The 17,717-nt window shown below is 30.5% G+C and overlaps 1 protein-coding gene across 1 annotated transcript; it reads right to left on the bottom strand.

Annotated features, from left to right (window-relative positions):
* Positions 1-3,875: 3,875 nt before the first annotated feature.
* On the bottom strand, positions 3,876-13,820 carry LOC133291158 (transcriptional activator DEMETER-like). The gene is made up of 20 exons (XM_061489365.1): positions 13,634-13,820; positions 11,796-12,653; positions 11,096-11,186; positions 10,549-11,014; positions 10,385-10,464; positions 10,188-10,272; positions 9,998-10,089; positions 9,834-9,902; positions 9,720-9,756; positions 9,557-9,639; positions 7,901-8,377; positions 7,439-7,475; positions 6,970-7,027; positions 6,801-6,863; positions 6,604-6,686; positions 6,450-6,515; positions 6,240-6,354; positions 6,121-6,159; positions 5,913-6,022; positions 3,876-4,232 (listed from the first exon to the last, which is right to left on the bottom strand). The coding sequence occupies exons 1-20, from the start codon at positions 13,818-13,820 to the stop codon at positions 3,876-3,878; spliced, it is 3,453 nt and encodes a 1,150-aa protein (XP_061345349.1).
* Between the last annotated feature and the right edge of the window lie 3,897 nt (positions 13,821-17,717).

Genomic DNA, 17,717 nt, shown 5'->3' with positions numbered 1-17,717 from the left:
CAATCTGCGCAGCAATTTCCTTCCCTATATGAGTGTTGAACTTTAACATCCCAGTCTTTATCCAACCATGCCTGTATGCGAGCTACAAGATGAGACTCACAGGCTAGCCCACCCCTTGAGTTGAGCCATGTGACAGCTGTTTTAGATTATCAAGAAATCAAAACGTAGAAAGGAGTTTGAGTAATCAAGATGTAGAAATGTGTTCTTAGCTATATAATATATTATTATTAAATTATATAAAAAAAGTATAGGAGAATAAATCATCTATATTACAAAAAGCAGGGAAGTGTAATCTTCCGTATATAAAAGCAAGGAAGTATAAATCTTCCGTATATAAACTCAGAGAAGTATAAATCTTTCGTATTACAAAAAGCAAGGAAGTATAAATCTTCCATATTATAAAGCAATGGGATATTGGGGACTATAAAGGCTTCCGAAATAGTCAGTGAGATACAGGCCATGAGATATAATAGTTGGATATACAAATAAAATTACATGTTGTATTATATGCTTTATATCTGACCTTTCATGCAGAGATTGAACTCTTGGGTGGAGACTACTCCATAAATTATAGTCTTATTGGGATTCATTTCTCACCCCATCGTGGGGCTGTAATTTAAATTACAGGTACATCGGCAGCAGGACGACTCAAAAGGCAATGGACCATTTCAGTGAGGATAGAGGACTCTAGAGGAGTGGACACTTGGCTATTTTGAATGTCTGTGTAGACATGTTTTGTTAGTCAATGAAGTATACCATCATGCATGTATATAGTTGATTATCTTTTTGAGAGGCATATGTTTGCCTAAGTGTGTATTATCAAGTCATGTAGTTTGATGTTGTATTGGAACAGAGCCATTTGCAGTATATATATTGCATAGACTCTTCTGTATTTCAGGAACATGTTAAAACAGTGAGATTTAATCTCTGGTATAGTCCGATTTACAATCGTTATGTTGTCCGTTAAACTATATATGGAATGGTATAAATTATCATATCAGGATAGTATTGGGTCATTGATTATGATCTCTTAGAATTTAATTTGGAATTTGTATAGGTATGAGACTGTACAAATAATTATAATAAATACTAGAAGTTTTCTGAAAAGAAAAAACTATACAGCAGAATAACATCGGATAATTAGAAATTTTTTATTAAGTCTTCCGCTACTTTAATTTAGTTAGATGTGAATAGTATGACCATATGTAGTTAACAATCCGATTATTAAATTGAGGCGTTACAGTCCACATTCCTTAAGAATATCCAAAGCAAATTTTCTTTGATTGAGAAACAGTCTTGTGGAGCTACGAGCGAGTTCGATGCCGAGAAAGTATTTAAGTTTCCCAAGATCCTTTATTTTAAACCAAGTATGTAAATGAGGTTTGACTTTAGCACAAAGGGAAGAGTTGTTTCCTACCAAGAGAATATCATCGACATATACCAAAACTTCAACAAAATCATGACCTTTACTGTAATTGAATAGTGTATAATCAGCTTTAGATTGTTGAAAACCAAAGGAGATGAGGGAATGACATAATTTAGCAGACCAATTGCGTGGAGATTGCTTTAAACCATAAAGAGACTTTTGAAGCTTACAAACATCACCTGGTGAACCATTGGAGAATCCAGGTGGGAGGCGCATATAAACTTCTTCATCCAAATCCCCATGGAGAAAAGCATTTTGAACATCAAGTTAGTGTAATTTCTAGCCTTAGCAACGACCACTGATAAGAATGTACACATGCTAATTATTTTGGCAACAGGCGCAAATGTCTTAGTAAAGTCCTACCCTTCGTTCTAATTGTTGCCAGCAATAACTAGGCGAGCTTTATAACATTCAATTGACCCATCTGATTTGTATTTGATTCGAAAAACCCACTTACAAGGAATAACCTTCTTTCCTTTGGGAAGTTTAGTGACTGTCCCTGTATTATTAGACTCCAAAGCATCAATTTCCAGCTGCATTGCATTGCGCTATTGTGGATCTTTTATAGCTTCCTTAAAAGTATTGGGTTCATGAGCTACACTTATTGTTGCAAGGAAATGTTGATGATGCGATGAAAAGTTTTGGTTAGAAACAAAATGCTTAATCGGATATGGCTTACATGAGGCGACAGAAGGAGAGGTGATTCGTGAAGAAGGTGTAGTAGCAAAATTGCACTGGTAATCTTTGAGATAACTTGGTGGCCAGTAAGGTGTAGACAGAACTGCACTCCCCTGACATCGGACAGTGGTGCAGGTGAAGTATGAACAAAAGCATTAGAGCTCCCCCTATAGCACATTGAGGTTCAGCCAAAGTAAGAATACAAGGGTCTTCCATAGGATACTCAACCATAGGCATATCATATATTGGTAAAGAAGATGGCAACAAGGGCAAGGACGAGTTTGATGAGGCGAACAGAAATATGTCCTCGTAAAAAGTAACATCACAAGAAACAATAACTTCATTGGTTTCGAGGTCCAGGAGTCGCCAACCTTTTTTATTGGAAGAATAACCAAGAAAAATACACTGACGAGAGCGCTATGCAAACTTGTATGATGGCTTTGAAAAAATCGTTAACACAAACAACCCAAAATTCGTAAATGATCATATGTAGGAGCCACGCCGTGAAGGACCTCAAAAGGTGTTTTACCTCCAAGAAGCTTCGTCGGAGTTCTATTAATAAGATGAGCAGCACTAAGGTTACAATCACCCCAAAATTGAATAGATAAATGGCCATCAAGACACAGTACCCGCGCCACATTGAGAATGTAATGATGTTTTTGCTTATTGAGGTGTGTAGGAACAAGATTGTTTATGAAGCACATCACGATCAGCTAATAAGAGGCGCATATGAGAAGGTAAAAATTCACCCCCATTGTCAGTTTGAATGCATTTAACATATAGTTGAAATTTATTTTGCACCATAGTTAGAAAATTTCGAACATAAGAACAAATTTCATGTTTATCTCGCAAAAGAAAGACCCAAACATTGCAACTGTAATCATCCAAAATAGTCAAAAAATAATGTGCACCAATAAATGAAACAGTGCGAGATGGTCCCTAAAGATCACAATGTATTAAATCAAAAGCGTTCAAACAACATGTCTTATTAATTGGAAAATGACTGCGAGATTGTTTGGCCCTAGAGCAAATATCACAATGGTTAGTATTATTTGACATAGAAACAAAAGGAAGCAAAGATAAATAATGTCTGGAGGGATGGCCATGCCTTCTATGCCACAACTGAGAGGGAGGCGAGGCCTGCATCGCATGTGCCGAGACTAGAGAAGACCTAAGCACATACACCTCTTCACATTCATCACCCCACCCAATTGTCATCCTTAAGGGCCTGTTTGAAGAACTTGATAAAGAAGATAGGATAGGATAACTATCATATCCTACTTTTATCTCTTGTTTGGTGGGTCAATAGGATATGATTAGCTTATCCTATTGTCTCATTTTATCCTATCCAATACATAATTTCTTATCCTATGGGGGGAGTTGGGTTAGGATAGGATACCAATATTGGATACCCAATATATCCCCACGTTACCCAATATATTTGTATTTATTGCATTGCTTTTTGTTTTTTGTTTTTCCTTTATCCTTCTACATAATCTTATCAGATTGCTAATCAGGTGCTCATCAAACACATGACATGATATTGACTTATCAGCCCCATATCATATCCTACCCTTATTAGCCTCATATCATATCCTACCTTTATCCTATCATGTCCACCAAACGAGCCCTAGGTGTCAGTCCTTCATAATACAATGGCGATCGGCAAAGAGAACGTAACAAATGTTGGACTTTATCGATTGGAAGACAGATATAAGGTTTCATGTAAGAGATGGAACGTAAAGCACAACGAACAAAATTAAAGAAGAATTCAAAAGAACCATTCCATTCTTAACAGCATGAGTGCGAACACCTTTGGCAAGCCAACAATGCAAGGGGATATATCATGAACATTAGTAAAAAAAGCAAGGTTTTCAGTCATGTCTTGAGATGAGTCACTATCAATAAGCCAAGAAATAGGAGTAGATGCCTTACCAGACAACTTGTCAGGTGGTGGTTTAGAGCAATCAACCAGGGTCTGCAAGTGTTGAAGCACCTCAGGAGTGAAATCAGCTAAGAAGGCAGTACCATTGGAGTCACCTTCGACCAGGGTTGTGAAGGCATACGTTGCATGGGAAGAGCTAGGAGCAGACGACCTCCATGGTGTCAACCTCGACCTCTTCCACGACTGCCAGGACGATTAGGATTGCCATTTAACCGATAACATTTGGAATTATCTTATAATTTTTCTATTTTTTTATATTTTCTTTTTATCTCAAATTAAAGGGTTCTCATTTTAATTTTTCCTAGTTTAAATTTGGTTCAGGACAATTTATGGTTACAAATTGTACACTATTTTATTTAAGATACAATAATATGGCTGCATTCCTAAATAGAGGTATTTTATACCTTGTTTAGTTAAACTGTAAGGTAAAATTGTTTGTACATTAATTAAGATTATGATTTGAATTGGAATAGGAAAAAAAAAAACTAGACTTGATGTTATAATTGGTGATTTAATAAAAAAAAATTATAACTATAATTGATTGTATCGATATAACTCTCTTTTTATTAGATCCAATTATATTTGAGTTTGGACTATCCCGCGTCCATAAATTTCAAAGGTGGGAGAAAGGTATTAATGGAGAAAATTTAAAGTGCTCCCATCAAGAGAGTGACATCTGGATCAAAAAAAGAAAATTTCTCTTTTCTCTCTCCTCTCTTTTGAAGTTTTTTTTTTTTTTTCCCTTAGTCCCACCAAATTTTTTCGGAGCACACAAATAACACTCCTATTAAATATTAATGGCAGTTGTTGATGACAACATAAATTTGATGGAGATCCTAATCACTGACAGCATTTGCAGTCACGACTCCATTATTATTGTTACAAGAGTTATGTTTTCCTTTACCATTAACTCTTTAGAATAAAAATATAGAACCAAACATATATTTGTTTTCATAATTATGTAAGAGTCAATATTACCTCTTAATTATTTGCAAGTAGTTGGAATCTGCCATATATGAATTCAAATAAAATATTAACAAACAAGAGAGAAAACAAATAAATAAAAAAATAAGAGAAAAATAACTAAAACATAAAAATAATAAAAAGGCTAAAAAATATCGTTTAATCAGAACATCAAAAATGTTTAAAAGAACTAACATTTCTTTGTTGTTAAAAATATTTGTATATCACAATTATTAAAAAAAAAAATTGTAGATCACCTTTTTCGTATGTCTCATGATATGTATGACTTTTCATTTTTTTCATGATATAACCACCACAATAATTATGTGTTGAAATGCAATTATTCCCGAATTCATATTTAAAGTCCATGACTTTTATGAAAATTTGTATTTTTAATGGATTCAAAACTGTGATATTACAATGCTTTTCAGAGAGCTCATACTTTAATTTTTTCTGTCTCTATATTTATTTATTTCTCTCGTTATGGTTTAAAATATTTCTCTCGTATCAATAAATATAATTTCGCAACATTCTCAAACTATTTTTAAATTATAATATTTTTTTTCTCTGTTTACACCCTCTTCTCTCCCAAAATATATATAATCTAATTGTTAGATTGACGGGTCTCATGAATTAAAATAACTCTAAAATTTTTCATTGAATTTTAAAACTAATTGATATTTCATCATTACATCACATTATTTTTTATTTATTTTTTAATTTTATAGTGTTTTCTATAAAAGGCTGGTGTTTTATTGGTGCATGAGAAAGAAAATGAAGCTATTACCTTTTCTGATATTCAAGGTTTTATTATTTCAACAACAGTTCATTACATAACATAATATAATTGGAGTCCTTGAATACTAGAATACAGTATATATAGTAGTCTGCCTATTCCACCAATGTATCTTTTTTTCCCTTTCCATACTTGGCGGTTGTATTGCGATGCACTGAATCTAATAATTGGCGGGGAGTTCTTGTGTGATCAATTGCTCTCACGCAAACAAAACCTATAAAAATACAAATAAGCATTATATGTATTTTCAGCAAAGAACACTATGCTTAAGTAGAAATTTGTATTCCATCAATTGATATAATGTTTTTTTACCTTTCCAGAAACAATCGTGAATTTGCTTCAGTGACAAACCTGCATTGATATTTAACATATGAAATAAAATAAATATTTTGTACATTATATTATTAAGTCAATACATGATGTTCATTTACCTTTCATTATCGATGATGTCGCAGCTCCAAAATATACTATCCTTTTCTCTAGATTCCACAACCATTTTCTAGGAACATTGATTGGCTGAATCATTGAATCGTAATCAGCAAACACCTATAGAAAATAGCACATATTACATAATTAGATAACAGAAAGCAAAGACATTATGTAAATTATGTGCCAAACATGCAATAGTTTTAAGTATTCACCTCGTTAACTTGAAAGTATGTTCCGTTTAGTGGAAAACGCCCTTCCATTGCTGTTCGACATGGTATCTGTCTCACATATTCTTAAATTTAGTTCTTTTATTTGTAAAGATATTGTTTAAACTTCAAACAATGGGAGTTTCATAGTTTCACCCACCAAAAGACTTCCAGCCACTGTTTGACTGTTATCTTGCTCTTGGTAGCTGTTGTTGGTTGATTCACATGATCTTCCTAATTCTCCTTGTTAATACACAAAAAAAAGAGAGGTATTTATACTTGTAAAAACTATAAAATAAAATAGAAGTGTTTCCACATGTAATAAAATATCTGCTTTTTTTATATGATATTATATACCTGTTTGAGTGTTGACTTCCTCTTGCGAGTTGTTATTGGTTGATTCATTTGATCTTAATTCTCCTTATTAATACACAAAAAGGAGGTGTTAGTACTTGTAAATACTATTAAAAAAAAATGTTTATACATCGTAATAAAATGTCTATTTTCCTTTTATGATACTATATACCTGCTGTCCATATAAGCAGGAGATAGGGGGAAGGATCATCAGGTTCTCGTGGAGTACGCTGTCAATAAAGAAAAAACCTCAATACATATAACATATATATGAGATTTATTACTCTTATGTTGCATAAAATATAATCTATCTCCTACACACAAACTCAAAATGGGTCCCACTTTACTTTTTCTCTCTCTTCCCCTAAAAATGGACCCCACTTGCACCAATGAGTGTGTAGGAGATAATACATATCTTCTACAACATAAGAAAACTATTACCCCATATATATATGGGTCATATTCAAGGAGATAAAATTATCTGTTACACATATATAAAAGTGTTTGGAGTAATATAAAGAGAAGGAAAAAAAAAACTCATATATTTTTATTTATGTAAGAGATAAAATTTATCTCCAACAACATAATATCTTGATTAATTCGTAATATTTGAGGGGCCAAAAAAAACTAAGCCTACTCACCTCAGCTAGGAGTGGATGCTTATCCGGAAGCACATAACTGCATTTAAAAAAAGAAATGAAAAGCAAAAAAGCTTAACACATAAAGTAATGAATTATCTAATGTCATGATTGTAGAAAAGCAAGGGAATATTTTTCAAAAAGATGGCGTGTACAAAAAGATATGGTCAGAGTCAGTCAACTACTAATAGAAAAATTCATATTCTCTTTTAATAAAAAATAAAATAAAAAAGGTTTTGAAGTTGAAAAACATGACATTGAAATAATTATCGGGAAGGAACAGTAATAAGACGGTCTTTATAATATTGTCATATTTAGAAGAGATAATAATATGGAAGTGTGGAAACAAAGATTTAGAAAAATATTAATTTAACAGAGATAACGCAGCTACAAAGAAAAATTAAGAATATAAAGTTTTGGAGGGAAATATAGCAGAAGAGTAGAGGGAATAAGTAAGAAACTTACACTAGGCGCTCAGTCTTCAAGCGACTAACATTTTTCATTTTTGGTACAGGAATGTTTGCAGCATCTGCATGGAATGCAACTAAAGCTGTTGATGTGTTCATGTCATTCTCAGACTCCTCAGAATATGTTTTTGACAAGGATTCGAGTTTATTGAGCTTGAATGTTAGAATGTCCCCAATGTCCTCAATGTCCTCACAAACAACTTCCTTGTAAAACTCTTGATCATTGTTTACATCAAATTCAACAGATTCCATGCTTTCAGGTTCTGGTGATGCTGGCATCTCAATGATAGGCTCACATTCTTTACCCTCTTCTGTGATTAAGGATTTGTTCACCTCAGAATTGAATGTCGGTAGTGTAGAGTTGCTTGGCAAAGTAGAGTATTTGAAAGAATTATCAGGATGCATTGGTGTCACTACTATACTCTCATCGCTTGGTCTTTGATCCGGTGTTGGTTCAGGTAAAGCAAGCTTTGTACTGCATATATGTATCACATTTTTATGTTGTATAGTCTAATTATGCCAAATTTAAAATAAAGGAATCTCCATATATATATATAAACACTTTCAATTAAAAAGGACCCTTAACTCTTTTGTAGACAAAATAACTAATTTGCTAACCAACTAGCATAACTATGTTTATTTTAGTAATTAAATGAATAAACCTTTCTCATATCACAATTTTCAAAATTCAGAGTCTTAAAATTAATAGATTATAGTAGACTAAAACAACATTAATAAAACATAAATATTAAATATGATGAACTATATGCGCAGATATTTAACAATAAAATTTGCTTTAAGAGTATAAGGGAATGCTTCCTCAAGGTAACTCCCATGAATTTTACTTAATATTTTTTGTTTTAGGTTTAGAATAGTGTTCATTTCATTCACCAAAACAAAGTAATCTACATTTCTACTTTAAATATTTTTTTCCCTGCAAAATGATGTATATGGATGGGCTGAGCTGTCAAAGTTAGGGGTATATATAAATGGGTCAAGTTAAGTCAGGCTTTGACTTTGATAGCTTAAGCATATATAAAATATCTAGAGCTTATATTGACTTATAATTAGCTTATTAAAGACTTGATTTATAGTTCTGCCCTGTCATATTATAAAGTATTAAAAAACCTAACACGATCAGTAAGGCCTACCAAGTTACAAACTAAAGTTTATAGGCCCAAACCAAACTGAATATAAAAGATAAAATTTCTTATCCACAAAGATCATGTGAAATAATATTTTCATTAATAACACATGAAATAATATTTTCATAAATATCACATGAAAATGTTCATAAAAATCATATACAAATTTCATATATGTATATATACATATAATTTGCACTTTCTTTACTAATTTATTTAAATATTAAATAAATTAAAAGGCTAACCTGCAAGCTTTTTAAGTGAGCCTGTGTCCTATTTTTAAATGTACTATTCTAAAAATCTAAACCTACTCTATTTAGAAAATAGAACAGGTCATGTGAGGCCTAAGGTAGGTCAAGTTGTACGCCCTGATACGCCGTCTGCCTCCTTTACACCTTTTAGTCAAAACTATATATTAGCAATCACGTAATCTTTATCATTAATACGATTCCTACTGGCATCCAGCCTTTAAGTATTCTCCAAATACAATAAATTAATGCTACAAATACCTTGCAAAAGCACTTGCAAAATGTTTGCACTCATTTCTCATTGGACAAGCATTGCAATTTGGGTTTTTCTTTGTGCAAAACACCTGCAAAATGTTTGAAGATGACTTAAATTTTCTTGTTGAAAAGGTAAATAAATGTTATTCCAAATAACGTTGATATTTACCTTTCCAAAAGTTATCAGCTGATAATGCAGTTCATACCTGTACAAGAAAATATAACCAAAATGTAAGATATGTTAATACAAAGTTCAAATAGATAAAAGATACTGGATAATAACAATGTAAGCTGATCAAGAGTGCATAGTCGTGGCCAAAGATATTGTTGAATTTTGTTGGAATCTGGAAACCTGTATTATTAAAAATAAAAAAATTAAATAGTGTAATTAGTGAATAGTGATGTAATTGTGGACAATTCCATAATAAAAATTGTTCAAAGACTTACTCCTCTAAATTATGTATTTGAATTGGTTCAGGTAATGGTTGGAGGGGAACCCACCCCAAACGTACAACAATTCTTCCAACATTTACATCCACCTTACAAAAGTGATGGAAGATTTAATATTAACAATAGTTGTCTAACAAACACAGCTTCATTCAATAAAAGAAAAATTTGTGTTTTCTTATGTTCTTACTGGAAAAGCAATATGCTGAAGTGTTAAAAGCCGTATGCATTCAACACTTTTCAATCCCAGTCCATGTATATTCAATAGATATTCCCTATAACATGAACGGTTAGCTTGTTCAAAACAAATGATTTTGATGAATAATAAAGGCATAATTATTTATACAAAAAAAGATCTTGAAAAGTAAAATAGATGTGTAGACCTACTTTGCTTCCTTTGGTGGAGCATATCTTAGCCATTCTAAATCCTCGCTTCCATTTGAATCCTTTAACTCATTGAGTAAACGCTGCAAATATACAATGTAACATAATTACTTCAATAATAACATGTTGAAAGTTACTATTATTGAAAAACTAATTTTTTTTTGTACCTGTATTCTTCCAGCAATAATGTTGTGTTGGCCACGAGATGCAATAGCTTTAGCAAATTTACTAGCTGGTGCACATCTTACTGCTTCCCAATCAACAGAATTCACATGATCACTATGTCGTGTGCTTCTAGTGTGGATTTTTCTTAGTGTATCCCAATGTCTTTGCTTTTCCAATAACTTCTCTTTTTCCTCTTGACTCTTATTTTTCTTTGCAACAGTTGACTTTTTCTTATTAGAATCATTTTCAATTCCCTTATCATCAACTTTGGAAGATTGATCATTGGCATTTTGAGCTTCCATTTCTTCAACTTTGCTATTTTCCTTTTCTTTATCAAATTTAGGGTCAGAAAAGGCCACATTGTTTGTAATCGATTCTTCTGTATCAGGAGTATCCGGATCCTCACTTATTTCTTCAGAGCTAGTTCTTTTGTTAGGGAACTTTGCAGCAAGTGACATGAAGGCAGAGCTAAATGAATAAATTAACAAGGATAAGCATTAATATTTAATAATAAATAATTAGATAAATAATTTATCTATTTAACTTTACCTTGACAAATGGTCAGACACATTTTGAGTTAGAAAAGCTCCAACCACAGAATCCATAACTGAACCTTTCCATGGTAAGAAACGCCTATCACCTGTAAAGTTTAATAATCTAACAGTAAACACAATTTGCACGAAAAAGAAAAAAAAAAACTTGATATATAGCAAATCTGTTCTTTACATGCTATAACTACACTTTATGCTTTTTAAATAATGATAAGAAATATTATAATTTTGAACTTCATAGACCAATAAGAAACCACACAACTCCCCGTTAAATTCTGACTAACAATAATGGGACGAGGACAATTCTTATATATAATTTTACTCTTACATATTTGCAAAGAGACTGTATCCTAAATTCGAACTGATGACCTTTCTTTCTTTCTTTTTGGGGGGATATTCCAATCCGATTCGAGGCGGGTCTTAGGATTAAGACTTTAAACTCCTTCCAAAGACGCTATTAAGGAAGATTGAACATATGCTCTCATCCTTACCTATTCAATTCTCTGACAGCAACTAAACTACCATTATTTGGCTGTATCCTAAATTCAAATGATCTTTCGGTAAACAAAGGAACAATTTTATCAATATTGGAGGCTGGCCCTCTTTCTAGACCAATAAGAAACATGAAATCAAAAATAATTTTGAGAATCTTTAAAAATTATTATGATGAAACATGAAAACATCTTGGAAAAACGTACCTTGGATAAGATGCATACAAGATATGAATGACTCAACCGTGTCACGATACCTTTTTCTTATCTCATCCCAATATCTTCGCTTCATCTCATCATTCTCCTCATGTCCTTTTTCATTCTTAAGTAAGTCCCACACTCTTAACGTCTCTTCATCAAGTGGAACATCAATAGTCATGGAAGGTCTTTTATAAACAACTAATTCTCCCGATTCTTTGTAGACAACCAGCTTCTTTGTATTTTTTCGAGCTCTCTTTTTCTTCATAGATCGAATTTTGTTGATTATTAATCTCATTTTTCTCTTGATGATAGTGTTGCCATCTGAATTGAAAGCTATCCAACATCTTTTCTTCCTGATGAAACCTTTTGATCTCTGCCCTTTCACAAAAGGGATCAAGAACTTTTCTAAACGAGGCTTTTTTCTAACAATTCTTTTCTTCTTACACATTTTTGAAAAATTTGGACCAATTAATCTGCTCTGTACTAGACAGAGACATGACAAAGATGTCATTCCATGATAACTTTGCAGAGAATTATACTCAATGCCTGATTCATTCTTAAAGATTGAACTCTCAGTTCCACCTTGTTCAACTTTCAAGGCATTGAAATTTTTCAAAAATGGTAGAGAAACTTCCTCTTCAGCGAACAACGTTCGTTGGCATGAAGGACCTTTTCTTACATAACTCCTTTTCGGTTTTGGAGTTGAAGGTTTTGGAGTGTTACTGCTTTTGGAGGGAGATTTATACATTCTCTTGGTTGTTTGAGATATCACTTTAGGACGATATATCTTCTTCTTAGTTGCATCTCCCTGATTGTTCTTTCTTTTCTTTGAAGGAGATGATGTATCAAGTTTAACGTCATCACCTGCATAGATGAAAAAGAATAGAGTATTAAATTAAATATTTATATTTACAAACTCTTACAAACTTATATCTGCCGGTAAGATACTCTTAACTAAAATTTTACAGGTGAGACATACCGCTTACGGGTTTGCCAAAATAAAAAGTTTGTGAATATAATCTTCGTCTTGTAATTTAACAAAAAACTAAAATCATTTAATATTATTACTATATCAATCACATAAAAGTGAGGGTTGTCGTGTTAAGCTTTAATTAGTTCTCAATAATTTATTCAGAGTTATAGAAGATAACTACTAACATATATATTGACATCACAGCAAAAAAATTAGATCAGTCATTCAATGAATAAGAAAGAGTTTTAAGGTAAAGATCCAAAAGGAAAATTAATAATGAAAAAAAAAAAACGTTAACAATCATTCATAAAAAAATAAAAGGAATAAAAACATATAAAAGTTAATTGATACTCATAAAATATTATAATTCTACACGTATACAATTCAATTGACACTATCGTGATTCCCAAAGAAGATACTGGGTTGACCACTTTTATTCATTCTGTACATAAGAAAAATATTCATGTAATTTGTAAATAAATAAAGGGATGTATACTAATATTAAAAAATATAAAGAAATTAAGAATCGAATCAGATTAATTTGATTTTTTTGTTTAATTGGTAGATAAAGTTCTCAAAAGCACCACAAAATGATAGTAACTCAGTTGGTGTATGGTAGCTAAACAGATGGAATGAAAACATGAATTCAATCCTTTCAATTATCATTTTTGGGAGGAGTTTAAAGTTTTGTCTTCGGTAAAAGACACATATGATTTATCCCCAAAAAAAAGTTTGGAAAAGCACCTCGTTCCCATAGATAAGTATTCAATTACATCGCTGAAATAGATTAGTAGTTCCATCTTCCAATAATTCAGCAAGAGTTTAATTTGACGAGCATTATATGAATTAAATTCGAAAACTTGATATTTACCTTCCAATTCATCGTGAATCAATCCATCAGGTAAATAGCAGCCAACATCTATTATGGGTTCTCTCGTAAGATCAGGTTCTGTAGGAGTTTCAGGTGCCCGTAAACCCTGTTTTTCCATCTCATTCCTCATTGTATTCTTCATGCTGCCATTCTTTGCTTCGATCCCAATGATCTTCTGTGATGACATGATAAAGAAATTATATGGAGTTTTCAAACTCAAATTTTCTATGTCTAATCTAAAGGAGCCTATGAGTACCTATATCTTTCAAGAAAGAAATGAGAAGCTCATTGTGATTGAAATTTGAACTAATATGATTTATCGCTATCAATATAAGGTAGTTATAAACCAATATTTTCCACGATTTTATAATTATTAAGTATTCAATTAAATATTAAATAGCCGTTATGAATATGAATTTGAATTCAAAATTAAAATTGAAATGGTCATAATCTTATCATATAAAAAAAAAAAAAAAAACTATTCATTTGAATTTAAATTTAAATTTTAAATGATGAGGACTTTTTCAAATTAAAGAAAAGTTATATTTTAAATTTATTAATAAATGAAACTAACTATTTAAGAGAGTTGAAAATTTTAGACTTTTTAATTATCTTCGTATAATATTATTAAGTATTAATAATATTTAGTATTTTTAGTAATTATATAACTAAATATTTTTAAAATATTATATTAATAATATAATTAATTAATATTTTTGGGTCTTATTACCTCTTTGTTTCGTATTTTGAAATCACCCTGTTACTTTTTCTTCACAAAAATTACTTTTATAATAGCTTTTTAAAAATAAATAATTAAACTATATTTTTTTGGATAAATCACAAGTATCCTCTCTACGGAGGCAATTCTATTTCAAGACGTAAACATTCACATCATGATAGGGCTAGCTCTCTAAATGAAATTTTTCGAATTCACAAGTATATAAATCCGAAACATAGCTTAAACGGAATCAAGCATGTACCAATTAAACTAATACACTTGTTATCAAAAAAAAAAAAAAAAACTAATACACTTGGTAATTAATTTTTTTATTATGCGAGAAGTTATACTTTTAATTTATTTTTGCTTATAACCATTTTCTTTAATTTTGGATCAAAATCAAATCAGTGGTTATAAAATGATATCAAGTAAGAGTTGTTGATTTGGTTTTAACCCAAATATTAAGCAAATATTGTAAGAGATAATAAGTAAAAATAAATTGCAAATATAACCCATTTTTTCAGTAACTTTTCTCTTTTATATACTCTGAAATATTTTATTAGTGGACTTTTAAATTTCTTTATCATTTTTCTTCTAAAAGAGTTTGATTACTCATTGACTTTTTTTTATAATTAATTACTCATTGACTTTGTTAAAGAATTTGTCACGTCATTCATAAATTACTGTGTCTGACTATTTTTAATCTTTAAAGGATCAAATTTTTATTAAAATAAAGTTTAAAATCTCAAGCATGAAAATTTTAAATCTTTACTCTTCATAATTTTAATTTATCAGCTATCCAATTAAATATTAATTAATGATTATGAATTTAAATTTTGATGATAATGATTTCCCAATAAATAGTTATGATTAGTGCTATTAAAATCGGACCGATCCGACCGAGTCGATTCGGGAACAGGTAAACCAGTCATATAATCGGTCTGGTTGAAGCAACGGACCGGCCATGCATCAAAACCGGTGCGACCCGGCCGGTTTTCATAAAAACCAGTAACCCGGTCAGTTAATCGATGACCCGGCCAGTCCAAAAAAAAATTCCAATTTGTTTTTTGAAAAAAAATTATAATTGACATATTTGAATATTTTTTTGGTTATTGAGTTACATAAGTTATGTACCTACAACCCCACGGACACTGACACGGGACCAGTGTTATCAAACCCGGACCGACCCGGACGGGTCAACCCGAGAACCGGTAAACCGGTCATATAACCGGTCCGGTTGAAGCAACGGACCGGTTATGCATCAGAACCGGTGCGACCCGGTGTGACCCGGCCGATTTTCATGAAAACCGGTAACCCGGTCGGTTAACCAGTGATCCGGTCCGGTCCAAAAAAAATCTAAATTTTTTTTTCAAAAAATAAATCATAATGGATATATTTGAATTTTTTTTGCTTATTGACTTACATAAGTTATGTACCTACAACACTAGTTTTATCTCAATTATGCACTATGCAGAAAATTTTGATTTGATTTATAGTTAGAGATGTCGTTTTTTAACCTAAAGTCCTGTATCACGATTATTATATATTTTTTTTATCTTATTTTTGTTTTATCTTTTATCATTTTTTTTAGATATTTGAGTATGTTATATTTTTTAATAAAAATTATAACATTATATATAATTACCGGGTCATGCGGTTGAACCAGTGACCCACTGGTTGAACCAGCGACCCAGTGACCCAGTACCTCGACCGGGTCAATGACCGGGCCAGTTTTAATAACATTGGTTATGATGAATTTTTGTTAAAAAATTATGAATTTGAATTTTTAATGATAATAAATTTTCATAAAAAGAAATTTTTTAATTGAGATTGACTTGAATTAAAAAATAGAACTTTCTAATTATCTTTATTCATTAAAATTCAATTAAATAATAGATAATATTTAGTATTTCACAGACTACATAATTAAATAATTTTAGTTTAGTATTTCAGAAATACCCAATTTGATTTGATATTAGTATATGAACCAAATTTCAAAACTTGATTTTTACTTTACAATTCATCATAAATCAATTTATCAAGTATTGCAATTGTAACACTAACTTTTGTAGAAGTCCAAGAGCACACAAATTATGTTTTCCCATTAGGGGTGTAAATAGGTTAAGTTAGGTTAGACTTTTGCTTAAATAGCCTAGGCCTGTGTAAAATATTTAAGCCTAACCTCGCCTGTTAGCCTTACATATCCCCAAATTATAAGTCTGACATGACTTATATTTTAAAAACAAAAGTCTTGTTATAAGCCTGTTTAAACTTATTAAACATTCAATAATTAAAATAATATTAATTTATTATTCAAAAATATTAAAATAACAATAATATATTATTCAAAATTATTAAAATAATAATTTTATTTATTTTATTTGAATAAATAATATGATATAGGATGTCTTGAAGGCTTATAGGCCCGGCATGTAAAAGAAAGCTTATGGCCTATTTTCTAATGAATAAATAATTATTTGAATAAATTTCTAATGATGATAACTTTTTCATAAAAGAAAAATTTTATTTTTTATTTATTTATGAAGATTTAATGTTTAATATGATTTATCCCTATCAAGGAAGGGTAGATATAAATCTTTATTTTTAAGGATTTTATAATTATTAAGTGTCCAATTAAATATTAGATAATCACTTTAAATTTAGATTTAAAATTTGGATGATAATGATTTGTATAAAGGAAAATTCTATTCATTTGAATTTTAATATAAATTTCAAATGATGATGACTTTTTCATAAAAAGAAAATTTTATTTTAAATTTATTTATGAAAGATTTAATGTTTAATATGATTTATCTCTATCAAGGAAAGGTAGTTATAAATCTTTATTTTTAAAGATTTTATAATTTTTAAGTGTCCAATTAAATATTAGATACCCGCTGTGAATTTAGATTTAAAATTTGGATGATAATGATTATTTCACATAAAGAAAAAAATCTATTCATCTGAAGTTAAATTTAAATTTTGAAAGATGATGACTTTTTCATAAAAGAAAAATTTTATTTTTAGTTTATTTATGAGGAGTGTAATGTTTAATATGATTTATCTCTATCAAGGAAGGGTAGTTATAAATCTTTATTTTTAAGGATTTAATAATTATTGAGTGTCCAATTAAATATTAAATAATTGCTGTGAATTTTTATTTAAAATTTGGATGATAATGATTCTTTCTTGTAAAGAATAAAATCTATTCATTTGAATTTAAATTTAAATTTTGAATGATGACAACTTTTTCATAAAAGGAAAATTTTATTTTTAATTTATCTATGAAGGGTTTAATGTTTAATATGATTTATCCCTATCAAGGAAGGGTAGTTATAAATCTTTACTTTTAAGGATTTTATAACT

The sequence above is a fragment of the Gastrolobium bilobum genome, unplaced genomic scaffold (genome assembly GCF_033153095.1).
Source record: "Gastrolobium bilobum isolate Gb01-03AN ecotype WA unplaced genomic scaffold, APGP_CSIRO_Gbil_v1 utg1383, whole genome shotgun sequence".
Taxonomy (NCBI): Eukaryota; Viridiplantae; Streptophyta; class Magnoliopsida; order Fabales; family Fabaceae; genus Gastrolobium; species Gastrolobium bilobum.
The sequence above is the reverse complement of the archived record's forward strand: the minus strand, read 5'-3'. Positions and strand labels throughout refer to the sequence as shown.

What these genes read in the sequence shown, in the direction of transcription:
- LOC133291158 (XM_061489365.1), bottom strand. Translation starts at nt 13,820, where the DNA reads ATGTCATCACAGAAGATCATTGGGATCGAAGCAAAGAATGGCAGCATG. An exon ending in CAAATACATAATTTAGAGGA is followed by an intron (nt 9,903 to 9,997) that starts GTAAGTCTTTGA and finishes TTAATAATACAG; the next exon opens with GTTTCCAGATTCCAACAAAA. An exon ending in AGCTGATAACTTTTGGAAAG is followed by an intron (nt 9,640 to 9,719) that starts GTAAATATCAAC and finishes AACATTTTGCAG; the next exon opens with GTGTTTTGCACAAAGAAAAA.